This window comes from Meriones unguiculatus, chromosome 19, assembly GCF_030254825.1.
Source record: "Meriones unguiculatus strain TT.TT164.6M chromosome 19, Bangor_MerUng_6.1, whole genome shotgun sequence".
In the NCBI taxonomy this organism is placed as follows: Eukaryota; Metazoa; Chordata; class Mammalia; order Rodentia; family Muridae; genus Meriones; species Meriones unguiculatus.
This window is the reverse complement of record NC_083366.1, coordinates 49,326,265-49,349,876: the sequence shown is the minus strand read 5'-3', so window position 1 is coordinate 49,349,876 and position 23,612 is coordinate 49,326,265. Positions and strand designations below refer to the sequence as shown.

General features: G+C 44.6%; 1 protein-coding gene across 1 annotated transcript; it reads right to left on the bottom strand.

Annotated features, from left to right (window-relative positions):
* Positions 1 to 12,937: 12,937 nt before the first annotated feature.
* On the bottom strand, positions 12,938 to 19,590 carry LOC110541953 (leukocyte elastase inhibitor A-like). Its single transcript, XM_060372376.1, has 6 exons — positions 19,413 to 19,590; positions 17,811 to 17,948; positions 16,957 to 17,074; positions 14,992 to 15,134; positions 14,631 to 14,798; positions 12,938 to 13,395 (listed from the first exon to the last, which is right to left on the bottom strand). Exons 1-6 carry the CDS (start codon positions 19,578 to 19,580, stop codon positions 12,991 to 12,993), a joined length of 1,140 nt encoding a protein of 379 aa, XP_060228359.1. The 5' UTR covers positions 19,581 to 19,590; the 3' UTR covers positions 12,938 to 12,990.
* Between the last annotated feature and the right edge of the window lie 4,022 nt (positions 19,591 to 23,612).

Here is a 23,612-nt window from a genome sequence, read left to right as displayed (position 1 = left end):
TGATAATTTGGATGGGGCACAGCCCCAAGGACCTAAATAAGGTCTGAGAGAATGTTCTGTGAGAACAGGCCAATTCCAGAACTTTTCTCATTTTATCTCAACTGAAAGAAACAAAAACCACAGCTGAAGGCAGGGAGAGCTCAGTGATGGCAGAGTGGTAGAAAACTGGCTTTCTAACAGCTTCTGAGTTTTCATAAGGTAGAAATGCTGTCTTAAATGACACATGGAAAGGAATGGCTGATTCTAAGAGGGGAACGGGAGAGGAACCTGCCTGCGTTGTACAAAGCTGAGAGTGTGTTTGTTCACTTACCTTTTAAAGGAAGCTTTACAAATCATCAAAATAAGCTGGGTATTTGACACCTTTCACACTGCTCTGTTTCCTTAAACATGATTATTCTGTTCACTCCAAATTCCTCCCTAATTAAAAGAAAATCATAACTTTGTAACCTGGAAGTCTCATCTGAACAGGAGTTTTGTTTCCTGTTTAGGTTGGGAGAAGTCACTAATACAGAGTGAGAAATAGCGTGGTGTGAGCCTGGGGTCTGGAGCTGACATTTGTCTGTTGAGTATCAATCCTGACATCATGCCTTGGGCGTTACAGTTCTCCTTCCATAGAGGAGCTGAAAGGAGAATGGGAGAATACGTCTCCGAGCTCCTAGGTGCAGAAACCAACCTGACTCATCATGGCTGGAACCCCCGAACTTCCACATAGAATTGAGTCCACAGAGAAGAAGAGTAGGTTCTCTGCAATACTGTACGAGGTCCTAACGCTTCACCATCAATGCCCTTTCGCTTGCTGCCAATTAAAATGAGACGCTGATACTTTTACAGTCTCCAGTAACCTTGCGTTCAACACGGCAGCTGAGACTGATGGGAGGCGGAAAGTAACCAGCGTTCCAGTCGAGCCTGTTGAATGCCACCTTTCCGTGACAGCAATTCAGCATTCCACCTCCTTCCGGGGTCTCTGACAAAAGGCGAAATCGGTACCAACTGTCAATATCAACAATAAACCCCTGTTCACCTGGGACTGGGTTTATAGCTCAGTGGTTGAGCCTGGGCTTGGCGTGCCCAGGCCCTGGGTTTAATATCCAGCATTGAAAAAAATACATTGAGTGAGTGAGTGAGTGAGTGAGTGAGTGAGTGAGTAAGTGAGTGAGTGAATACATGAAATAAAAACAATTCAGGACAGAGGAAGGAGCTTTTATATTTCCACCTTAGAGACCCTGATGGCTCAGAGACATGTAGAGATTATAATGCATGAAAGAATTTCTACAACTGAACTCTCAGGGGCCTAATGCCACGTGGTGAAGGCGATAGCCAGAAAAATGAACACAGAGGTGTGAGGAGAGAGTGGGCACTGTGCGGGGAATGACCCCAAGGGTAACCAACAGTGTGCTATCTTTCACACTTCATTAAATTGAGCAACTTTCGAGGGTGCAGGAGAGCTGTGCATTGCAAGAGCAAGAGGATGTTACCGAATGAGGTTTTCAAAGGGTGCTTGCACCAGCCCTTCCTTCATTTTCTAGACTGTTAGGCCAGATCCTATTGGGACTTCATTTCAGAAGAGGAAATGGTTTTCCTGTATTTTAAAAATGTAAATATCTTAACACTGTGAAACATTTTGGTCAGTTTTATAAGAATGAAGACGCACCACAAATTTCAGGTTTCTGCGTAAAATAACATGTTAGTTAAAATGTTTAAGAAATTAAGTAAGATTCCTCTCCCCCCACTTTTAATAAAGCCAGGCTTCTTCCCTTTTCCTTCTCTTGGTGTCTTGAGACAGTCTTGCTATATGTCGTAGACTGATCCTAAACTTACAGTTCTTGAGCCGCAACCTTCCATGTGCTCATACTTCATACCTAAACCACTGTACCTGGCTGCCTGTATATTTTCATACAATACGGCTAATATTTACTATGCAGTTATATATACTAATAATTACAATGCAGTAAATATTAGTAATAGTTACCTGATTTCACATGACAGTGTGTGTGTGAACTTGCCAAGTATGTTAGGCTAAGTAGGCCAGAAAGCTCCAGGGATCTGCCAGTCTCTGCCCCTCCACAGATGGGATTACAAGTGCAAACCACCATGCTTAGATTTTTTTTTTTTTAACATAGGTTCTGGGCATCAAACTCAGGCCCTCATGGGTCAAGAAAGATACTTTACCAACTTCATTTGTGTTTATTTAGTAAAACAGCTCTCTAGTAACTAACTTTATTACTGATCCCTTTAGCTCACAGCAATTTGGATTGTGAGGGCTGGTAATTTTAAATCTTTGGAATCGAGTGCCAACATTCTAGGAAGCTTAACTCCTTATATAATCTAGTAAATTTGCATTCTTTGTACATTTCCTTTTGCTGTCACAAAATACTTGAGGCTAGGTATTGGCTTACTGTTCTAGGGGCTGGAAACAAAAAACGTACTATCAGCCTCTCTGCTCAAGATGTGAGGTAATTCCTGCTGCTTCATAACATGTGACAGAGACACCCTTCTGCCCAGATTAACCCATAACTCTATTGTAATCCCCACTTAGAATCCCAATTTGGTTTCTCTGGAAGGGTAAACAACTGACAGAGGAAAGGAAAAACAGCCAGACAGTCCAAAATGAAAAACTGGCAAGTTGATAGAGGAGGGGTGTATCAGGTACTAAGTCCAGGAGAGGATGTGGGAGTTAGCTGTATAAGGCGGTATCTAAAATCTGGGGAAACAGTGGGCCTAGCAAATGTTAGGGCAACTGCCTGTCCTCTGGGGAACAGTCTCATTTCATATCCTGAAAAATGTTCCAACAGATTGAAGAGCTAAATCTAAAAACCAAAATGCTATATGCAAAAGTACTGGAATGAATAAGTATTAACACACTGGCCTTCTGGGAGAAGCAACCTCAGGGGAGAAAATGCCTCCACCAGATTGGCCTGTAGGCAAGGCCATGAGGCGTTTTCTTGATTAATGATTGGTGAGGCCTAGCCCACCGTGGGTGGCTTCACCCTGAGCAGGTGGTCTCTGGTAGTTTAAAAAAGCAGTCTGACCAAGCCACGACTAACAAGCCCAGCAGTCAGCCTTCCTCCGCTTCAGCTCTTGCTCAAGGTTTCCACCTTGCGCTCCTGCCTTGACTTCCCTCAGTGAAGGACTGCAATCAGGACATGTGAGCCAAGTTGCTGTTGGTCAAGGGTTTTATCACAGGAATAGAAAGAAACTAAGTCAATTAGAGAACGTATTTAATACCTTTGAAGACTCTGAAACAGGCCAGGAAGTCAAATTTTAAGACAGAGGTGGAACTTTACCTGTCTCATTCTATAAAAATTCCTACCAACATTAAAAAAAAATGTTTACACGTGAGTAAACATGTGACCAGGAGGGATGCTCACCGGGGCCAGCCTTCGGGGATCAGAGGTTGATTGAATTGCCTGCCAGTCACAGCCTGCTACGCTTCTGTGAGGCCCAGGAAGTTCAGGATCCAAATGGGAAGGCCTCTGTCCATCTCTCCATTCAGCAGATGGATGAGAACCTCATACACATCCCTTCTTGCCGTAGCTGCTGACGATCAAGCTGCGAGTCTGACACAGTGAGTTTGCGGCAAGGCGGCTATTTGCAAAGACAAATCCTATCAGCAGTTCCTGAGAAAAGCGCATAGTGCAGAACAGATTCCGGAGAGAGCAGCTGGTGTTGGAACTGACCCCAACGTATTACCCTACAGTTCTCTTTGATAATGTCTCTTTTATTCGCTCATTGCAAGCACCAGGTTTTCCAAATAAGGGTTGTATTTAACTTGCAAAATGTATAAAACTCTTTGAAGACTTTGTCCATTCCAAGAGGTATGGAGTCTCTCTGCTCACAGACATGTCCTAGAGGAACCTGGAATGGTAAGCAAGCAGAATTGTTCCTTCAAGAGGAGGAACGCAAAACCTGCTTCCTGCCCAGAAGGCTAGAGCAGGTGTCCTTTCCAGCCTGGTCACATTTGTGCAATCTGTGTGGTCAGAGCTTTTCCCAAACTGGACCCTCCCAGACCCTTCTCAGAAATGTGTTTTTCTCTGTCAAAAAACAGAACCTGTCTTTATGAAGATGTCACATGTACTTTGCAGAGTTTCAATGTAGTCACGTCTGATCTATATTTAGCTTACTTTGCTCCTCAGAGGGACTTAGGTATACTTTATTGTACACACGAGATTAAGTTAATTATCACAAGAATGACATTCACCAGACTGTGCCTAAATATGCCTGAAATAAACAACTCAGGGTCAGACTCTACAAGTTTGAACCAACACCGGGCTACTGAGCTGTGCTGCCCCGAACTGCATTTTTTCCTTCTGCAGCTTGTCTCTCTTTGGCCTTGTCTCACAGAGGCCTCCACAATCAATGATTTGGAAAATGAGGTTGACTGCAAGCTGACTAGTATTTTATACTCATTATATTTATCTAGGATAGCTCAAAAATGACTCTCGGAAAGAACACACTCGTGTACTCAGATTCCAGATCAAGGATGTCCTCTTCCAGCACTCTGGGGGCTACAAATCTCTTCTAGAAACCACCAAAGCATTTTGTCTATGTATTATCATGTAAGCTGTATCCTGTGTGTATGTATGCATGGGAACCATGATCAAGCCACCTTGAGTGAAAAGCCTCCCTTGGGTAGAATGCAGCATCCTTTGGGACTAGAGTGGCGAGTTTTAGCTTTCTAGACTATCCAAAGAAACAAAGGAGTCTCACCTTAAAACAAAATATGTGAAATTCAAGAGCACCATCAAGGAAAAAGAACAGGAACAGTAGGGAGGGAATAGCCTGTGTGTTTGGAGAGAAATACGGTCAGACCCCGTATTTACATTTGTCACGATGAGACTCACTATTTTGTGCAATCATTATACATTAATTAAAAAAAAAAGAATTTTGATCTTGTTTTGTTTTTCCTTCCCTTTTCTTCGTTTTTCTCTTGCATGTTCAAAAAAACCATTTGCCCAAGATACAGGCAATCTTGTTTCCGGTTACACGGGAAACCATTTTCTTCCTGAGCGGCTCAACCACAGCTTTGTTGTGATGGCAAATCAAACCCTTGTGGGGGGCCCTCTTTGTCAGCTAATTTTCTGAAAAAGAAAAAAGAAAAGAAAAGAAAAACTGAAATTAGCGTCTTGTGACAGGTTCCAATGAAAAGAAGAACAAAAAAATGTTTGATACTGCTAAAAGTCCCACCAACCCAGCAGTCAACTTATAAGAAAAGCACCCATCCCACAGGAAAGATGCCTGTTGCCCAGCCCCACCCTGACCCCTCTTGACCTTGAACCTAACCTTCACTTTTGAGAACAAAATTTCCTGGTCTTCTGGATTCGAGGTTGCTTCATCTCGATTAAGAATATTGGCAAAAGTGCATAAAGCGTAATTAATAAAAAAATTTAAAAAAAGAATATTGGCAAAGATTCAAAAAGGAAGGTATACTTCATATGATATACTTACAAGAATTTTTTTAAGCTTCATAGACGCTTGTTTAATCCTCTCATCCCGCTAATGAGTTGGATATAATAACATGTCCTCATTGCATGGATGAAGAAACCGATGAATAGATGTTACACAATTGTCAATGGTCCCAAGAGCCAGCATTCAGCCCAGAAAGCCTGCTCTTGCATCTGTGTACTGACACAGCCTCACACAGGGAAGGGAAGGAGGGACCCTTCCAAACTTGTCAGGACAACCTCTGGATGACTAAGCTTTCCTGAAGGTCTTGCTCAGATCCATTTGTCAATGTTTCTGAATCCCGGAAACTGCTAGCTGCTGGAGACAGACAGGAGTAGAGCAGACCTTCCCACTATGGGGTGTTTTAACAGGGAAAAGGCAGGATGAGAACTCCAGACATAAATGCCAGGCTCTGTGGAATATAGATTCAAAGAACAAAGGAGATGGTCAGCCATACAGCACACCCTACAGCCATGGAAAGGAAGACTGTGGCCCAGGGTTCTGTAATGCTCCTTTAACTCCAACCTCCTACAGAACTCATGGGTCTGTGAATGGACTCACTGGCCAAATGTTGGTGATCTAACCAGTGCCAGGATGATAAAATAAGATAATTTGGCACAATCTGATTTAGGGAGTAAAGAAAGGCTTGAGTGAGTAAAAGCCAGAGTGAATGCCTCTCTTGACATGGCCAAGGCTTTGTCAAGGATAGAGAAGGCCTCTCACACACATGAGCAACTGGGAAATCTATTTCCCATATGGGCCAGGCTCAAGAGAAATTTCAAGACATTTCTCAGTAGTTCTGGAATAACTGTTTAGGATGATAGATCAGTATATACAGAGACTAGCAATTGTCATCTTCCTCATCCCCAGTGTTTACAGAGCGACACTGCTCACCTACAGAGACCTCCTACTCCATGACTAGCTAGCCCCTCCTCCTGTACCTATTTAATAAACAAGCCGTGTTTTCTAGTTGTGACAGTAGTGGTTAGAGAACACCCACCGGATCCCAGTCCCACTGTCTGTGTGCTTGTATGTCTGTCTTTTCTTCATTTCCTTGCCACCACTAACTAAGGTTCTGAGACCCAAGCAAGTATGGTGGTAGCAATCTGGGTTCACTGTACTAAAAAAAAAAAATAATAATACTACAGTCACAGTACAATTCTAAAAACACAAGAGACAGGACATTCTAGCCAGGGAAACAAATGTACAGTTCTCAAAGGAGCAGAGGTTGTATTTCCAGATGAAATGGTTGAGCTGAGGGCCTTGGTTCTTGGGAAGAGTGTCCACCCTGAGCCAGTCATGGCATAGTCATTCCTAGCTCAGAGATTTACAGCCTAATATTGAAGATTGCTGAGGGGTTGTTACTAATGGCTATCTCTTTGACAACCAGGTTGCCTAGCAACAATTTCTTTGTTGATTTAATATCTCTTCTTATCATCGTTTCTGTAACTTTCGCAAATCTGTCTCTATTCTGTTCCCTCCCACGTGAAATAAAGTGCCTTTATATTCTGGGATTGCCAGGCAGTAGGAGAAAATGATGGATCCATCAGGCTTAATTGTGACATAAAAAGCTGGACGGTTCGGTATTGTTGCCGCCCCGACTTCAGTTTGAATTTAAGGCATTACTTGAAAGTCCCGTTGGCTCTTAAAGCGCCACCCAGGAAGTCTGTGACAGCAGTTGCCATCAGGATGGAAGAAAGTAGGATGTGAAATCTCAGGGTTCGGCTGCACATGCTGGGAGGATTTGGTCGGAACTGGATTACCTACAGAACAGGGCAGCAGGGGGTGGGGTCTGATCTGCAAATAACATAAAGCAGGAAGGTTCCTTTTTCTAGTGGTCAAGATGCTGGAAGAGTTGAACTGTACATCTGTTTCACTGGCTAAAATGTATTGTCTCATGTGTTTTTTTTAATTGTACTGTAACCTTAGTAATTTTTTTTTTTTTTTTTTTTTTTACTACAATGGACCCAGATTGCCACCATCCTACTCGTTTGGGTTGTGGCAAGGAAATGAAGATCAGTTGAAATTTGAAGGACCTATTGTGATGGAAGCCCAGGTTTATTTAAGCCAAGAGGAATTAACTGTGTTTTCTCTCAGGAGAAAACGATGCCTGAGTTGGACACCCTTGTCATGCTATGACTTATGTAACACCGAATCCACAGATACCAATTACAGACTTATTTTGGTTTTTCCTTTTTCCTCTTCAGCATTCCTACTTTCTTCATCTAAAGATCTGTAGTTACAGATCCTCGTGGGAGAAAAAAAAACAAACTATAAACATAACATAACAGAGATTCAAAATACATCAGGACAAAACTGATAAAAATGAAAGAAGTTGGCAAATCCACTATTATAGTTAGAGACCATGACACACGTGGACTCTGGGGCTGTTTTCAAACAGACTAGCTTTGTAAGAAGGATGCCTGAGTTGGGTGGTTAACTGCAGAAGAGTTCTTCAGGGGCCTTGGACCAATCTAGTCCCTTACCTACTTCTTTTTCTCAAAAACAAGTGTTCGCAAGGATGTCAGAAACACAACAACTTGAGAAAGAGGACTCTTTTTGAGAAACTGGCTGTTTCTCTGTGCTTTAGTTCAGCCTGTCAATCAGCCCTGGGAAAATAACACCCAGGATAGGAGGCTTTCTGGGCTCTCCAGCCGGTGGTAAGTGGTAGAAAACCCATCTACTCTGTTAAGCATTCCTGAGCCTTAGGGCTCAGTTCCCAGGGCACCCCAGGCTTCCACTATTTCTTGCTACCTACCTATATAACACGTTTCTTACCAGATGCAGGTAAGTTGAATCCAGTGCACAAAAACCCTCCTAGACTTGTTTCCAGCAGAGATGGAGAAACTAAGGAACTAGACTGAAGGTCACTGGAGTCTGATTAAGTACCTAGAGTGAAGGAGCAAACTTGTTACTCACATGCTTATATGAAAGTGTCCTGTCTGATAACAGCCTCTGCACCTTTTAAAAATGTGCTATTTCTGTGCTTGCCGACACAGTATGAAGCCATTAATTCAATGAGGGCTTGGTGTTTGTAAGCCTGCATTGATGAAAAAAGTTAAGATCGAATGCATCATCTGTCAAACTGTAATTCTGAACCTTTTATCTCCACCACAGTCAAGCTGCTGTCACGCTGCAGGAATGAGATTAAGTGACTCAGACGTTCTTTTCCTGTCCTGTGATGATAGATGCTATGGCTGAATCAGAGACTGTCGCCCAGCTCCACGTACTTACAGTTTAAAACACAAGGAAAACAGTGTTCAGAAGGAAGTCACCGAATGAATGTTTCACAGGCCTGACTTTGCAGGAGTCAGAACAACTCTACCTGGACAGGTCCTAGCACAGCAAAGCACTGTCAGCCACGTCCATAAATGCTCAAGACCAGACAGGAACACCTTTACTGTGACCAGGGAAGTGACAACACAGGGGAGTTCGAGTTCTACAACAAACACTTTCCCTGTACCCTGGCATTTTGTCATTCTCAGTTAGTGCATGTTACATAGGATAACAGTGGTTTAGACTGGAATGGAGCTAACTTGTGGTGTGGGCTACCGCCAAGAGACATATACTCATTGCCTGGGTTATGAAAGATGCAGCTTGCTGAGTGACCGGACACGCTTGTTTTGAGGCAGGATCTCACAAACTGAAGAAGTCCATCCCCAAACAACAGCCAAAAGTATCCATAGCATGAGGACACCAGCAATGCAGCAGGTTTTTAAGGTTGTTAGCGGAAATAATACAAGCAGACAAGTCCAGCACTCCAAAAGCTGAGGCGAGACAATCAACACTGCAAGGTGAGACCCTGCGCATTTCAGTCCTCAGTGACGAGGGTCCGTTGCAATTAATCCTGATCTACAGATCAAGAAGGTGAAAAGCAAAGATGACATCCTTGTCCACAAAATGGCCCGACTGGGGTTTGAATTCCAGCAGACTCGCTCCTGGTCCGTGCTCTTTCACTGGGTATGGATGGCTGGGCTGTTGCTAGGACCCTGGAGATTGGGGGCAGAACGGCAAGGCCTGGCAGGGGGAGTGTGCAAAGGTCTCCATTCCTCTTACAAAGTCCAGTTTGTGGGCAGTCATCCTGTGGCGGCCTGTGTAGGCGGCACGCCAGGAGTTAGTTGTAGAGAAGATGGACTGTGCGCCCCCTGGTGGTTCTGATTGCAGCTGTTAAAAGTCTTGCGAAGACTGCTGTTGAGTTGAGTTTGGTAGGGTTTGAAGTTTACTTTTCCTAGCCAATTGGAAGAGCTCTCTGAGGCCTGGCTCTCACAGCTGCCCTGTCTGTGTATTGATAGTGTGGCTGCCCTGCCTCTGATCCCTTTTTATTTGGTTGATTTTATGATCTTTGTCTGAGACTTCTGCAGTTTTTCTAGGATACACTTTTTGTTTGGTTCTGTTTCTAGGATAGTGTTGTTTTGTTTCCTCTGCTAGGGTTTAGAGCACAAACTAATGCCATTTCTTCGATTCTTCAACATGTGGAATGCTAGCTTTTTTTCCTTTGTGTACATGTATAGGGGACATATGTGTGTGTTGGTGAGGGTATACTTGTGTGTGAATTTGTGTATGGGGGTGTGAACGCACATGCACTGGGGGCCAGAGCTCGTCACTCTCACTATATGTTTTTGAACACTGTCTCTTTTTACACCTACCCGGACCTTACTGATTGGCAAAGCTAGCTGGCCAATTGTCTCCAGGGATCCGCTTCTCTCTCTCCTCCCTCAACCCACGGCTGAAGTTACAGATGCACCCCTCCACACAGAGGATTCATGTGGGTGCTGTGCTGATCCAAACTCAGGTCTTCATGTTTGCAAGGAAGGCGCTTCAAGGACTGAGCCATCTCCCTGACCCAAATGTTTAGTATTTCTATATTATTCTGCTCGGACCCCCTTCCCCCTCTCCTACACATCTTCATACTCTTTCGAAGGGAGCAAGAATTGAGATGGAGTTTCTCAGTGTAGCCCTGGCTGTCCTGGAGTTTGCTCTGTAGACTAGGCTGGTCTCAGACTTAGAGATCTGCCTGAATCTGCCTCCTGAGTGCTGGGATTAATACCATCTGGCTTCATCCTAACTCTTTTGAGTGGTTTATTATTCCTTTTGTATTTTCCATACTGACATTTGATAATGGGGGCTTATTGACTGTATTTGACTTTCTGGAAGAAAATAAAGTCAGTTAATTACTTAATCACTTTAATGTATTGATCAATCTGATCTTAAAATCCTCAAATTCTTTCTCTTGTTACCTAAATTTTTCTAAGGTATTAAGTTATTCTTATATTTTTAAGCTCTGGGGTTTCCTGTCCCTTTTCATTCAGACATACATTGTATTTTGTAAGTATTCAACTGCCTGCTGAAGTGTTTGACCTTGGCTTTCATCAACTTTATCTTCAAATACTGTTGTTCTCTGGATTGTATGGGAGGCAGCAAGATTTGGAGTCTTCCACTCTTGCCATCTTCTTTTGTTCGTGCTGCTTTGGGTCTCTGTTGCCATGGCTCCCCATTCACAGTCATCCCTGATTATACTCTGGATACTGCATTTGAAAGGCAGATTGCAATAATGATTTGAGGCTTAAGGATAACTCCCTTGCTCCCTACCTAGATAGCTTTAGTTTTGCATCTGCACGTGCCCACAGGCAGATTTAAGGTTGGAAATAGGAGTTGTCCAGAGGCTGCAGCACAGCTGCACTGTGAGCTTTTCACGCACACACATGCAAAACGAGAGGAGGAAAACAGGGGTCCTACTTTTGGAGGCCAAACTGTTTGCCTAAGAGTGACACAATCTATTATACAGTTCTTGTACCTTCTCCAGACTGGCAAGTGCTGCTGAGGCACAGGTGGCTAAATTTGCCCTGGACTTAGTTTCTCTAGGCTTTTGCCTTACTTCCTCTCATTCTGTAGCATCCTATTGCTGACTATGCTTGTTTTCTTGCTGTCTAGTCTGTGATCTGGGACTTAAAATTGTGTTTGACCTTTAACAACTTACTTGTAGTTACCTCATAGGTAAAAAGGAGTTGAGCAGAGTTGCTTAGATTTAGTTTCTGTATGAGGAACACTATTTAGAATGATTTTGCTGGAGGAATGTGATGGTCAGCTTCCTGTTACCAGGACAAGCATCATAGATAACTGGCCTATAAAGAGCAAAGGATGATCTGGTCACAGACTCCTATCCATGATCACATGATCTTGGTGGCAAAGCCAGATGTCAATGGCAAGGATCAGGCAGTAAAGCCAGACTTGTCACATGGAGACAGAGTAGAAAGAAGAAGAGACTGAGGACAGATATTCCTTCTGGGATGCAACCCCACGATGATCTGAAGACTTTCCTTGAGCCCCTTCTTCTCCCTTCCAGTAACACTATAGTGGGATAATACATGGGCCTTGGTGAACATCCCAGACTGAAGCTAAAGGGAGCAATACAAGAGGAAAAGCTGCAGATATAGTGCCCACTGCTTATCTTTTCTGCTACATCCAGGAGAATCTGGAGTATAGTAAGTGCTGGCATTGTGAATGGGGGAATGGGGAGAATTGGAGGAAAAGCTTCCTGGTGATCTGCTACAGTTTTGTTTGTAACCTGTGGAATCCTCACCACCATCCATATTGCCAAGCCAATTGCCCCTGTGACTGTTGCCTTGGCTTCCCTGAGACCAGGGAGAGAGAGGACAAGCATCATCCGGCTTGTAGATTCTAACAAATCTTAGGTTTGTAAAGATCCAACCATGCTGTGAAAGAACAAATGTAGAATCTGAAGCTCCATCAAAGGAGTGCCTCCAGCAAAGGGTCACACTAATCATGAGTCCCCAGCCCAACTGCCTTCACCACTGCACAGATCCATCCTAGCATGATAGCAAATCAAGAGGCTTCATCTAAGACCACAGAGAAGCTGGGTAAGGAGGACACTAATCCTCCAGGACAGAATCATGGAGACAGCGCATTTTCACATGAAGGGAATCCTTCAGTATCTTTGTTCCCATGGCATCTCTGCTTTTTACCCTCTTAAACAACCAGGGATGCATTCTGCTGTGACTTCTGAAACTATTTGACAAAAACAAAAACAAACAAACAAAAAAACCAGCCATGGTTTCATTTCACAAAGCCTGAAAGAAAGTTGATAGCAATTTTTATTTGGGGTCAATTTATTTCATTAGTACATTATTACTTGTTGGTTTTATCTCTTCATTTGTGCTTTACTCTCTTTCTAGACAGAGAAACAACAGACTTTGGAAAAATCCGTACATATCCATGCTTGTTAGGAAGGTGTGTCATCTCCATAGGGTACTTCATAGTCAAGAATCTATATATCTGTTTTATTCTTTTGCGTTTATACTTAAGACAGTCGATAATGACATTTGGATTTTTTTTCAGTGTAAAAATAAAACAGATACACACATGCCAAAAGACATGGATATAAAAAGCCAACATGGTTGAACATACAAAAGAAACTAAAGATTGGTTTCTGGATAGAGGTTTTATTGGCAAGGATAAATGAAAATAATCACTATTAAAATCATAGGCAATGAAAACTCTAAGCTCTGTCTTGTATCTCTGAAGTCTGTTTTATGGAGAACAGACCCTGCCAAGGAAGAGCAGGTTAGCTGTTGGGTTGTGCCGAATGAAGAAAAGGAATGGATGATCCACTGTGAATTCTTCCTCAGGCAACATCATTCGGAATGTAACAATGCCCCCTGTGGCAGCAGCTGCTTCTGTTCCCTCCTCACTCACTTCCACAAAGGACTTGTGGACAATTTTTGATATGAAGAGATCTCTGGATTCTGACATGCCAGACAGATCAGCCTTGTTGCTGGTGAACAGATCTTGTACTCCCAGGCGGCCAAGGTTGGAGTTAAGGGTGTAGCTCTCTTCCAACTTGAACCTGGGCAATTTGACATGGACGTCAATGGTTTCCAGGTTCTCATGTTTGGTCGATTTACGAAGTTTTTCTGAAGTTAACTGTTTCTCAACCTGGAATTAATGTAAGGCAGAACGAACTTAATTTCTTACTGTAAGAAGGTACTCTTCAAATGAGCAGACTCACAAAGGCCACTACTCCTATGTTTCCTTCACGGTTTCTGCCCAAACAGATTCCACCTACATTTCATTTTTGTCTCACAATTGGTGAAATATAGCAGAACCATTTTCCAGGTTGTTGAGGGTCCAAGTACAAAAACATTTAACAATAGATCTGTCACCCATTCATCCAACCATCTATTTATCTGTCCATCCATTCATCCATCCACCCAGCATCTATCCTCCTGTTTATATCTCCATCCATCCATCCATCCATCATCCATTCATCTATTTCTCTCTGCCTCATACACTCACTTCTTCCATGCATTTAATACTTCCCTTATTTCCTCGTTCAATCCACCCATCGTCCATTTTTCCATACACTAAGGATTTCTTCAAGCCCTATCACACTGCATCACTTGACAGATGAGCTAGAAGATCTTTTATTACCCTAGTTGCATGTATGGTACAAGGAAAAGTTTTAAAAGTTTCTTTTATTTATTCTGGAAACTTCTAAAGTGATCTGTAAAGTCCACTAGAACTGAAGGAATATCTAATAACTCCTGGGTGAAAATGAGAAAGGCCCAAAATGGATGGGACTTGGTTCACTTAAAACAAGGACAAGCAGCTGACATGGGGGCAGACATCCAGCAATCCCAGCATTCAGGAGCCACTGATGGAGGGCTGTGAGCTTAAGGCCAATCCAGGCTGCAGAGCAAAATCTTGTCCATAGGGTGAAGAAGAGTCCAGGAGAGTAGGGTAGAGAAGAGTGGAATAGAGCAGACACAGAACAAAACAGGGATACTGATGGCACCAGCTTCGTAGCATTGTTGTGACTATTGAATAAGTACCATACAAATATCAGCTATTATTATTCCTCTATGGGACTAGAACAGAACCACTTGCCTTAGAGGCCATTTATTAGAGCCTCAATTTGTAACAAGATAAAACGCCAGCAAGAAAACACAACTGGCAACCAGACCGCATTCATGGCAGTACATGCTCCCTATGTTTGAATGACAGCAGGCTCCTTCCTGATTACAAGTGTAGGCTGGGGTGGGAACAAGAGCTAAGCCACAGGGCAGCCTAGACATTCTGAGCGAAAACAGAATCTTTACACAGTACACACAGGAAGTATTAGTACGGTAGTATGAAAGGAAACACGAATCACGGTGTTGAGAGCCAGTTACCTTCTTAAGACCCATGGACTCATCCTCAGTGTCTTCAGGCAGCAGAATGACCATGCTAAGTTCTCCGCCCTGGTAAGGCATCTCCAGCACCTTGCACTTCAGGTCCGGAATGTAACCAAATGGAAATTTTTTCTTTTGATACATCATCTTCACTGTTTTTGTGTCTTTCTGAAATGGTTACAAAAAAGAAGACTCACTCAAGTTATTCCCTCTTGTCTTTTAGAGGAGATGAGAACCTGGGGTCTCCATGTAGTACTCCATGGTAAAGCCCTGGCCTGGCATGGAGATGGGGGCTGTGGTATACCCTCAGCACTCACCCACACACAACCAAGAACATCCCAGGTAGATGGTGCCACCTGACCTTATTCAGTCGGAAAGGAGCATCGGTTGTGTCCCGTTTCATGAATTTCTCCTGCCACATTCCCTTGAAGTAGATGGCATTCACTAGCACAAGTTTGGTCATGCTGTCAACCACGCCCACAGCCAACAGTTCTGGAATTTTCCCTGGGAAGATAAGGTCAGCTTTTGTAACATTTTATATTGAAATTCCAAATATAAACTAATGGGTTATTAGGTGTAAATAGAATTTCATGTTGTTAAATACTAGCTCTAACAAAAAATCATGTGGGTACAGTACTCCGAATTCACCAAGATAGGATAAACAGTAGAGTACTGTCTCCTAAGTTGCCAAATGCACGTGGACTGGACACTGTGAATGTAAGTAAGTATTGCATGAATAGTTTTCATAATTGTTTCATGTTTGTTCTTACTGTATGTCATTTATTATTGTAAGAGAAAACTTTTTATTTAGACAAAAAGGGGGAATTATTGGGGGCTGGTCTGGTGCTGCTAATGTATTCATTTGTTAATTACTTGTTCCCCCACGATCTGGTTATACCCCAGGTGAGCACAATCTCACTATACCAAGTGATACTATGTATCTTTGCTCCCCAGTTATCTCTGGCCATTTAAAATAAAGTTGCTGACAGACTATAGCTGAACAGAAGAGAAGCAGGCAGGGTTTGGTTTCCCTGGCTTGGGGTCTAACAGGGACCAGGAGAAGAGAGAGGAAAGAGAAGATGTAGTAGGAGGAGAAACTGGGGAAGAGGGGAGTCGTCATGGGGTGATATGGACCATAAGCATGTGGACATGAAGGCTGGCTTGATGGAACAGAAGCAGCACAGGCAGGAACAATTATGGCATGTAATATTGGGGTACACGGCCAGGAAATAGCAAACAGCTTAGAGGGTTGATGTCTGCCCAGCTCTGGTGCTTTAAGGCTTGTTATAATAAATCTAGAGGGTCTCTAAGTCTTCTGTTTGGGAAGACTGAGTAGGGTAGAAACCATAGTTGATATTAAGAAGCAAAAGAGGATGTAGCAAACCCCTTGAAAAATAATGACTGTTACAACTGGACAAGATGTTGGACAAAAATACTATGGCTTCAGCAGTTTTTAAATACTGATTTCATAAATTCCACTAGGTTTGATGTCTCATTTCTTTCCATGTGAGCACTCAACACTGTTGGACAGGCATTTTTATCAGTTGTATCTGCGTTTTCATATTGGTTTTAACTATAAATTGTAGTTTGGGGAACCCATAGGCACTCAACTGCTTCCATTCAATCATGTCTGTATTTCTCCACTGATAAGTTTCTGACATCTGAAATTATGCTTTATTCTAGGGATTAGCCTCTGAGTGTCAGTGCACATAAGCCAGGATTTGGGAAGCTGAGGAAGAGAGAAAGCAGATGCAGGGAGAGAGTGTAGGAGGAGTAAGAGTCTGTGCACAGTGGCTCTGCTGTGGTTCAGAGGGGTCACCCAAAGGCCTGTGTCTTCAAGATTTGCTCTCTGCTCCATTCTGTACTGGAAGGCAGAGGAACCTTTAAAAGGTGTGACATAGCTGGGGGTCATTAGGTCGTTGGGGAGTGTGTTTTCTTTCTATGTGTTTTTATTTTGAGACAGGGTCTTGCCACGTGTACACAAAGCAATCCTCCTGCCTCAGCCTCCCAAGTGCTGGGACTGTAGGTCTTCATCAAGAAACCTACCTTGGGGAAGAGGTACTGCTATTGAAAGTGATTGTGAGACCCTGGTCTCTCCCTCTTTCTGTTTATTCACCAGTGAGGTGAACGGGCCTCCTCTCCCATGCTGTCTTAGCAGGAGGAGCAGTGTTGCCATAGAACTAAAGCAATAAGTCCAATTGGTTATAGACTGAAACTCCAAAACTGTGAGTCAAAATGAGCCCTTTCTCCATAAGCTGATTGTGTCAGGTGTGAGCTACAGCAAGGGAAAGGTGACTAAAGGAGCCAGTGCTGCTCAGTTTCTCACCTTCTGTTTGACCTTTGACCCACTGGTTTATTTCCTTCCTTGCATCCTCAGAGGCATGCTGGAAATCCACAGGGGCCAAGTCAGCACCATACAGTTTCTGGGTGGATGCCAAGAACTCCTATATTTAAAAAGGAAGTGCCATGAATAACTTCTATTCCCTACAGAAGTTTTCTAAAATCCCCAAAGGAAAAAAGCCATTTAAATGAAAAATATATTTTCTATTTTGTTAGAATACTCATAACACTAAATTTACTGTCCTAACCACTTTTTCAGGTTACAGTGCAATAGTGGTAAGTAGAGCCCTTTATTTAACATTTCTGGTATTAATACAAATTCAAATTTCTTTTGAATTCCACAGTAATGTTTTCATAAATCAGCAAATGTTGCTTATACTTCAAGTGGGGTGTATGTGTATGTACATATGGGTATATGCGTGTGTGTATCTGTGCATTTGTAGAAGCCAGAGAAGAATGTCAGGTGTCCTGCTTTCACTCTCTGCCTTATTCTCTTCACACAAGGTCTTTCATTGAACCTGGCTAGGCTGGTGGTCTGAAAACCCAAGAGATCCTCATCACTCCAATTCCCCACAATTCTGGGGTTACAGAACCGTAGGAAGCCATGCCCGGCATTTTTCATGGGTATTGGGATCCAGACTCAGATTCTCACACATGCACAGGAGCCTCTCATCCATTGAGCCACCAGTTCAGCTCACTTAAAAAAGAAATCCAGGAACCATCTTTGCATTAGACAGACTATGAGATGAAACTCCATTCTTGGCTGTTTTCATGAATGACCTGCAACATGGCTGTGCTTCTCTTCAGGAAGTTAAAAAATGAGATGAGCTAGGTACTCACAGGAAGGAAACTGTAGGTTTTCTCTCCATACAGTCTGTTAGCAAGTTTCAGCTTGTGAGAAGCTCCACGTTTGCTCACTTCAGCATTCAGTCTTTGAAACCTTGCATGAATGTCATCAACCGCATCAAAATGAAAAGTCTAGAGTGAAGAAAACATTCTTTAAACAATCATTTGTTTTGCAGTTATGAAGTGATTTCTTGGTGTCAGCTTCTACCAAATTATTTTTTTCCTAATGCTGAGTAGCTCCAGCCTAATATTTTATTAATATGTTCTTGGGAGAGCAAACAAAATGAAACCAGAAGTGTACCACTTAGCGAGACATAATTAGACATGGCTCTAAATAATTTTTAATAATTCCACAAATGTGAATTCTTAACACACTAAATATTTATATCTGATGTTGTCCAAAAATGATTTAAATGGTATGCTCATGTTTATATTCTGTGTCATATTCAGTTTTGCTTAAAACAATTTTCAGAAATAAACAATGAAAATAAGACTCATCCCTTGTATGAGACCAGAAAAACACTGACTGAGGCCTTTGTCTTTGGTTATCTTTTTAAGATCCACAACTTACTCCCTTGAAGAATAACTTCCTTAAATTTATTCTTTTGAGGGTTTAATACTTCTCAGACACAAAGAAGAAAAACCACACAGGGTCCACAGTCCATACTACTCCCGAGATAGGCAGTGTTTGATTGCTACTTGCGTGAACCTACGAGACTGAAATGGGGAGGGAAAGGCCTGGAGACTCTTTTTTACTGAAGTTGTCACTGGTAAAGACTCCACACTGAAGCAGATATAACCTGTGAGCAGCACCTAGCAGCAGGTGCACAGTAGCCAGGCGGGTCTGTTAGGAAACACTTTCCCACTCCTGTCCACACTTCCAAAGGGGGCAGAGTCCCTCTCAGAATGAGGGACAGCAAGAGCAGAAGTCCTCTCCACACCACTTAAGGAAGACAGAAAGCTGTGAGGAGGGAGGCAAAGGGGACCTGCTGTCCCCGAGAGGTACAGTGATAAAGTGTTGGTCCTGTTCAGCAGGCCACAGGGACTCTCCAATCTCTCCTCCTGCAGAGCCACAGCCAGTCAAATCAGGCTGGAGAGAGGCACAGGGTTAACCCTGGGAACACAGACAGGTGGCTCTTTTACCTTGTCCCCACACAGGCACCACCACCAGGCTGTCTACTGTGACATGTTCGCATATCTCTCATGCCCGAACGACATGTCTTACAGGCATGATTCATGAGTAGTGGTGGTCCATGCAAAAGGAAAATGGGAAACAGTTAGCTCAGGGGAGGTGCAGGGAGGTGACAGGAAAGCTGTCAGATTCACTCCTGGGAATGGGAGCACCAAGCCTGCAGGTATTGTCACTGTCTTTGATCACTCTGTGTCCCTGGCTGGACAGAAAGTGCCCCCTGCTCAGTTAAAGTTGGTAGTGAATGAACAGCTGACCATCCCTGGGCCTTTCTGAAAGTCTGACTACACCATGAGCAGCTACTGAACCTGGTTCCTCATGGCTTAGAAGTCACAGCGCAAGAGCTCGGAGGAACAACTGTTAGCAGGGAGGGGGAAGAGAGAGCGGCCAGTTTTCCTTCTGCTAACCTTAGAGAGCTGGGCTGCAGTGTTGCCTCTGGCCCCCAAGAAGACCATGGCCAGGGCAGAAGAGATGCTGAAGGGAGAGATGAAGATGTTTCCTGTGGAGCTGTTTTCACTCAGGCTGTGGAACAGCTCCAAGGCAAAGAGGGTGTTGGCTGTACTCAGCTGCTCCATGGTGAAGGCTGCAACACAGAGGGAGACCAGCATTGCCAACTACTACACAGCCGGACCATCCACCTCAACGTTGCCAACCTCCCCTGAGACCTGCAGTTCGGATTTATCCCCCTCCTTCCTCCCACCCTGTCTGGTTAAAGAGGACAAGAACATTCCCCCAGGCACACAAACCTGGGGCCAGACTTCAGCAGTGAGTTTCACAGGCCCAGGGCCCAGGTGTTTTGTGGCTCTAACCTTCCAGGCAGGTGTGTCTGGAGAGGGACCAGGCCAGTGACCTTGGCACAGTCCCCACACTACACAGCCTCTGTCTGGAGCTCACACATCTCTCTCCCAGTGGTTTGTCAAGTCCTCGTTCATCTGGGCAATGAACCCAGAAAACCCCGTCGACCTAATCTGAATACAAGGGAATTCTGGTACAGACAACCATGTTATCATTTTAGGGATTCAGGTCTTCATGCCTGAGGTCAAGGGCTGGAGTGGGGTATGCAGATTTAAGAATGCCACTCTGCCAGAGCCAAGCTGGGGGTGACAGGAAAGAGAACAGGCTCCTGTGTCCCCTTCACAAACAAGCTGGCGCCTGCAGCGGGTAAGTGCTGCTTGGTAAGTGCCATCTGCTAACCCATCTTGGTCTCCACACTCAAAGCCTCAGTTTGTCCACTTACTGACCAGTCACAGTGAGGTGGCTGTGGCTGTTTGTCCACCAGGGACACGTCCAGTGCTCATTGGTGAGGGTGTAGGATCTCATTGGCTTTCACTCCAGGCTCTGCCCCTCTGCTCAATGTGCAAATAGCCAACTGAGGGAAAGAGAAACTCCAGCTGCCACAGACTTTGCAGACCTGACCTTAGAGGAAGCGAAGGGCCCAGGGAGCTGCAGCCCTTACAGAAAGCAGAAGTGGAGTGTCCTCCTGGCAAGCCCAAGCTAGCTGGAGAGGCTTCTTCCCCATGACTTCTTAAAACTGAGTTTGCAGGGGCTGGCAAAATAAGAGCAGGAGCATGCCAGGAGACCCTTCTTTCCTCAGTCCCCAGGCCTTTCTCTACCTCTCTAAGCAGAGACCTTATAAATTATTTCTTCCTGAGCTATGAATGCCTAAGAGGATAAATGTCTTCTCTCACAAGTTAAATGATTCTCTTTTGAATTCTACTGAAACTCAGCATGCAGAACCCTAGGGGTCCTTTTCGTGGGGTGTGGGATGGGAGTGGAGAAGCACCTTTGTGAACCCTTGGATCAGGTAGCAGAGAGCTGGTTCCAAGCAACACCCCTGCCTGCCCTGCCTTTCAGATGCCAAGGCTAGCTCAGTGACCACACCAGGCTGAAGAGGCCCCCAAGCCGCCATTCTTGACTATTGGACTAAAACTTTGGACACATCTCCTCCCCATCTGAAGTTGGAACTGACTGGCACAGGCCATCATTACCTCGGTGGATTCGGTTTTATTCTCCTTGAAGTGTCTGGATCTGTCACAAAACTTTTCAGTGCTTGTTGGCTTTCTTCAGCAGGACAAAGGAAGAGTCCTACTATTTGTTAGAGAGGGTCACACCACGTGGATTGGTGTTGATGGGACCTGGGAACCTATTTCTAATGAAAAGAGATGGGAAAGGAGGATAAGGATATGGGTCAGTTGGAAATCCTTTACCTCCCAAGCCTGAGGACCTCAGCACCTGTAACCTCAGTGCTCAGGGTGGGGAAGGGACAAGCAGCTCCCTGAGAGGAGCTCAGTGGTTAGCTAGTCTTGCTCAACCAGTGGGCCCCCGGGTGGGTGAGAGACCTTGTCTCAAAAAAATAAGAGGGAGACTTCACAATGCTGACCGCCAGGCTTCCACGTGCACAGGTATCTGTGCACACAGGTGAAGGTGCACACACATACCACTCTCCCCAAAGGAAAAGAGGCGCAGCCTGAATGCAGGCAAGCAATAAGCAAACAGCCAAAGCAAAAACAGCAAGAGAATACAGTTTACAGGGCCTAGGTTGTCCTGATGTGATCAGATTTGGCAACCTCGCTGCTGTTTCCAACAAAACTAGAGAAACTCCTCGAAGACAGGAGGTCAAAAAGACTACAATAAAAAAAATCCAAACTCTAAAATTCAAGTCATGCAGCAGGAGGTGCACCTCTGTGAGAAAGCGCTTAACTGGATCACCCAATGGGCCCCGGGTTCTAGTCCAAGCACAAGCCAAAAGAAAGAGAAAACATCAGTCTGGAAAGAACAAACAAACAAACAAACAAAAACATTGTTTTGACATGTGTTGGTGCTCACTTGAATGCTAACACATTTGGACCAAAACTGCTTCGTGTGTGTGTGTGTGTGTGTGTGTACACATATGCATATATATTTTGAAATTGAAGAAAAATGACCTTTATGTCAGGTTCCAAAGAAACAAATGGCTGGGTGTCTGTTAGCGTACCAAAGTGCTTGCTGGTTCTAGTCTCCCTTAGTAAACCTGTGTCTCTTCTCGGATCTTCTCACTGGGCCTACCCTCCATCTCCCCAGCCCAGGACCCCTGCTTCTCTTTCCCGAGTTTCCCGTTCCCATATAACCCCGCCATTGTCAGCCATGTGCTTTCTTGGCTCTCGGTCTCTCCTCTTGGACCTCTCACCTCTCTCTTCTTTTCCTGTCTACTCCCCCACCCCCGCTCCCCACCCCCCATAGCCTGGCTCAGTCTTCTGGCCATGTTTAGCCCACTTGGAGCTGTCATGACCTCATTTCATTCACTTTATTCATCAGTCCAGTCCAGTACGGGAAGTCACCTCTGCACAAACCTGACAGCTGTGATAGTGTCACTGGTTCTCAGGAATGATCAGGTGACTCTGGTGGGGGGGTTAGGGGGTCTAAGGAGGGGTGAGGGGGTCTGAGCGTCTTGGCTTCCTTTGTTTCTATTACTACGGCCCCATGGAATCCCCTTGAAGGAAGGTATCAGAGGCACCATTGCCAGGACAGAGCCAGACATAGCTCCTATCTGGGGTGCTGGAGGGCCTGAGCTACAAGCAGCCGCGAGGTGTGTGCTCTAAAGGGACAGTGTAAGGCTGGAGCTGAGGCCACCTGCCACCCCAAGCCCCCTGCAGCCGATGCCCCAGGCTGAGGCTGTCCCAAGCCACCCCAAGGCCTGGGGCAACCCACCAAGCTGACGCAGTCTGCCACCCCAAGCCATCCTGATGCCCCACCAGCTGGTGTCGCCCACTGCCGCCCCTCCCTGCTTGTGGCAGTGGGGAAATCTGCACCCCTCCCAAGAGCTATGTGTAGATCACAATTAAATACATAGGAGCCAGTGGCGTGCTGCCAGTTCCCCCTTCCTGCCTTAGGACAGCTCCTCCCTACCCTGGACTGTGGAGGCAGGAGACAAAAGAGAAGGCAACTCCCCAGCCACACCTCAGCAGGAACCGTCCATGGTGATTCTTCCTGCCTCAGCCTATGGGAACCAGCTTTTCCGCCCCAGAAGGCCTACAGCCTCCGCCCTGGCAGCTGTCCATGATAAAGACAACCTTTCCACTTTCCTACTTCAGTCTGCTGCCTTCACAGTGAACTCTTTCGGAATTCTGGACACTTTATATACTTTATAACCCCTCACGGCAGAAAAGTGGCCAGACCTCTGCCTGATGAAGCTCCAGCAAACCATTCCCCCGCCACCCAGACCTCTGTAACTGTCATCTCCAGCCCCTCAGTAGGAGTCATTCTACATTATGCAAATTGGAGGTGAATAGTCTGGACAAAACCCCACCAATCCCTGAGCAGGGTAACTGACCAATCCCTGAACAGGAAAGCCCACCAATCCCTGAGCATACCAAAGCTTAGGACTTGAAATTCTACCAATCTACACTCTGGAAATCCCTGTCCCAGAAAGCTCCACCCCTTAAGAAACCCTATATAAAGGCTGTGTTTGCCTCACTTGCCTGCTGTCTTCTGCAGGGAGCAGAAGCACTCCTGGATTAGTGCCTTTACTAAAATCTCTTTTAAGAGATTTATTGCCTGCTGTGATTCAAATAGAGAAGAAAGAAGCAAAGAATAAGGAACGAAGCTCATGTTCCTAGGCTCTGAGATAA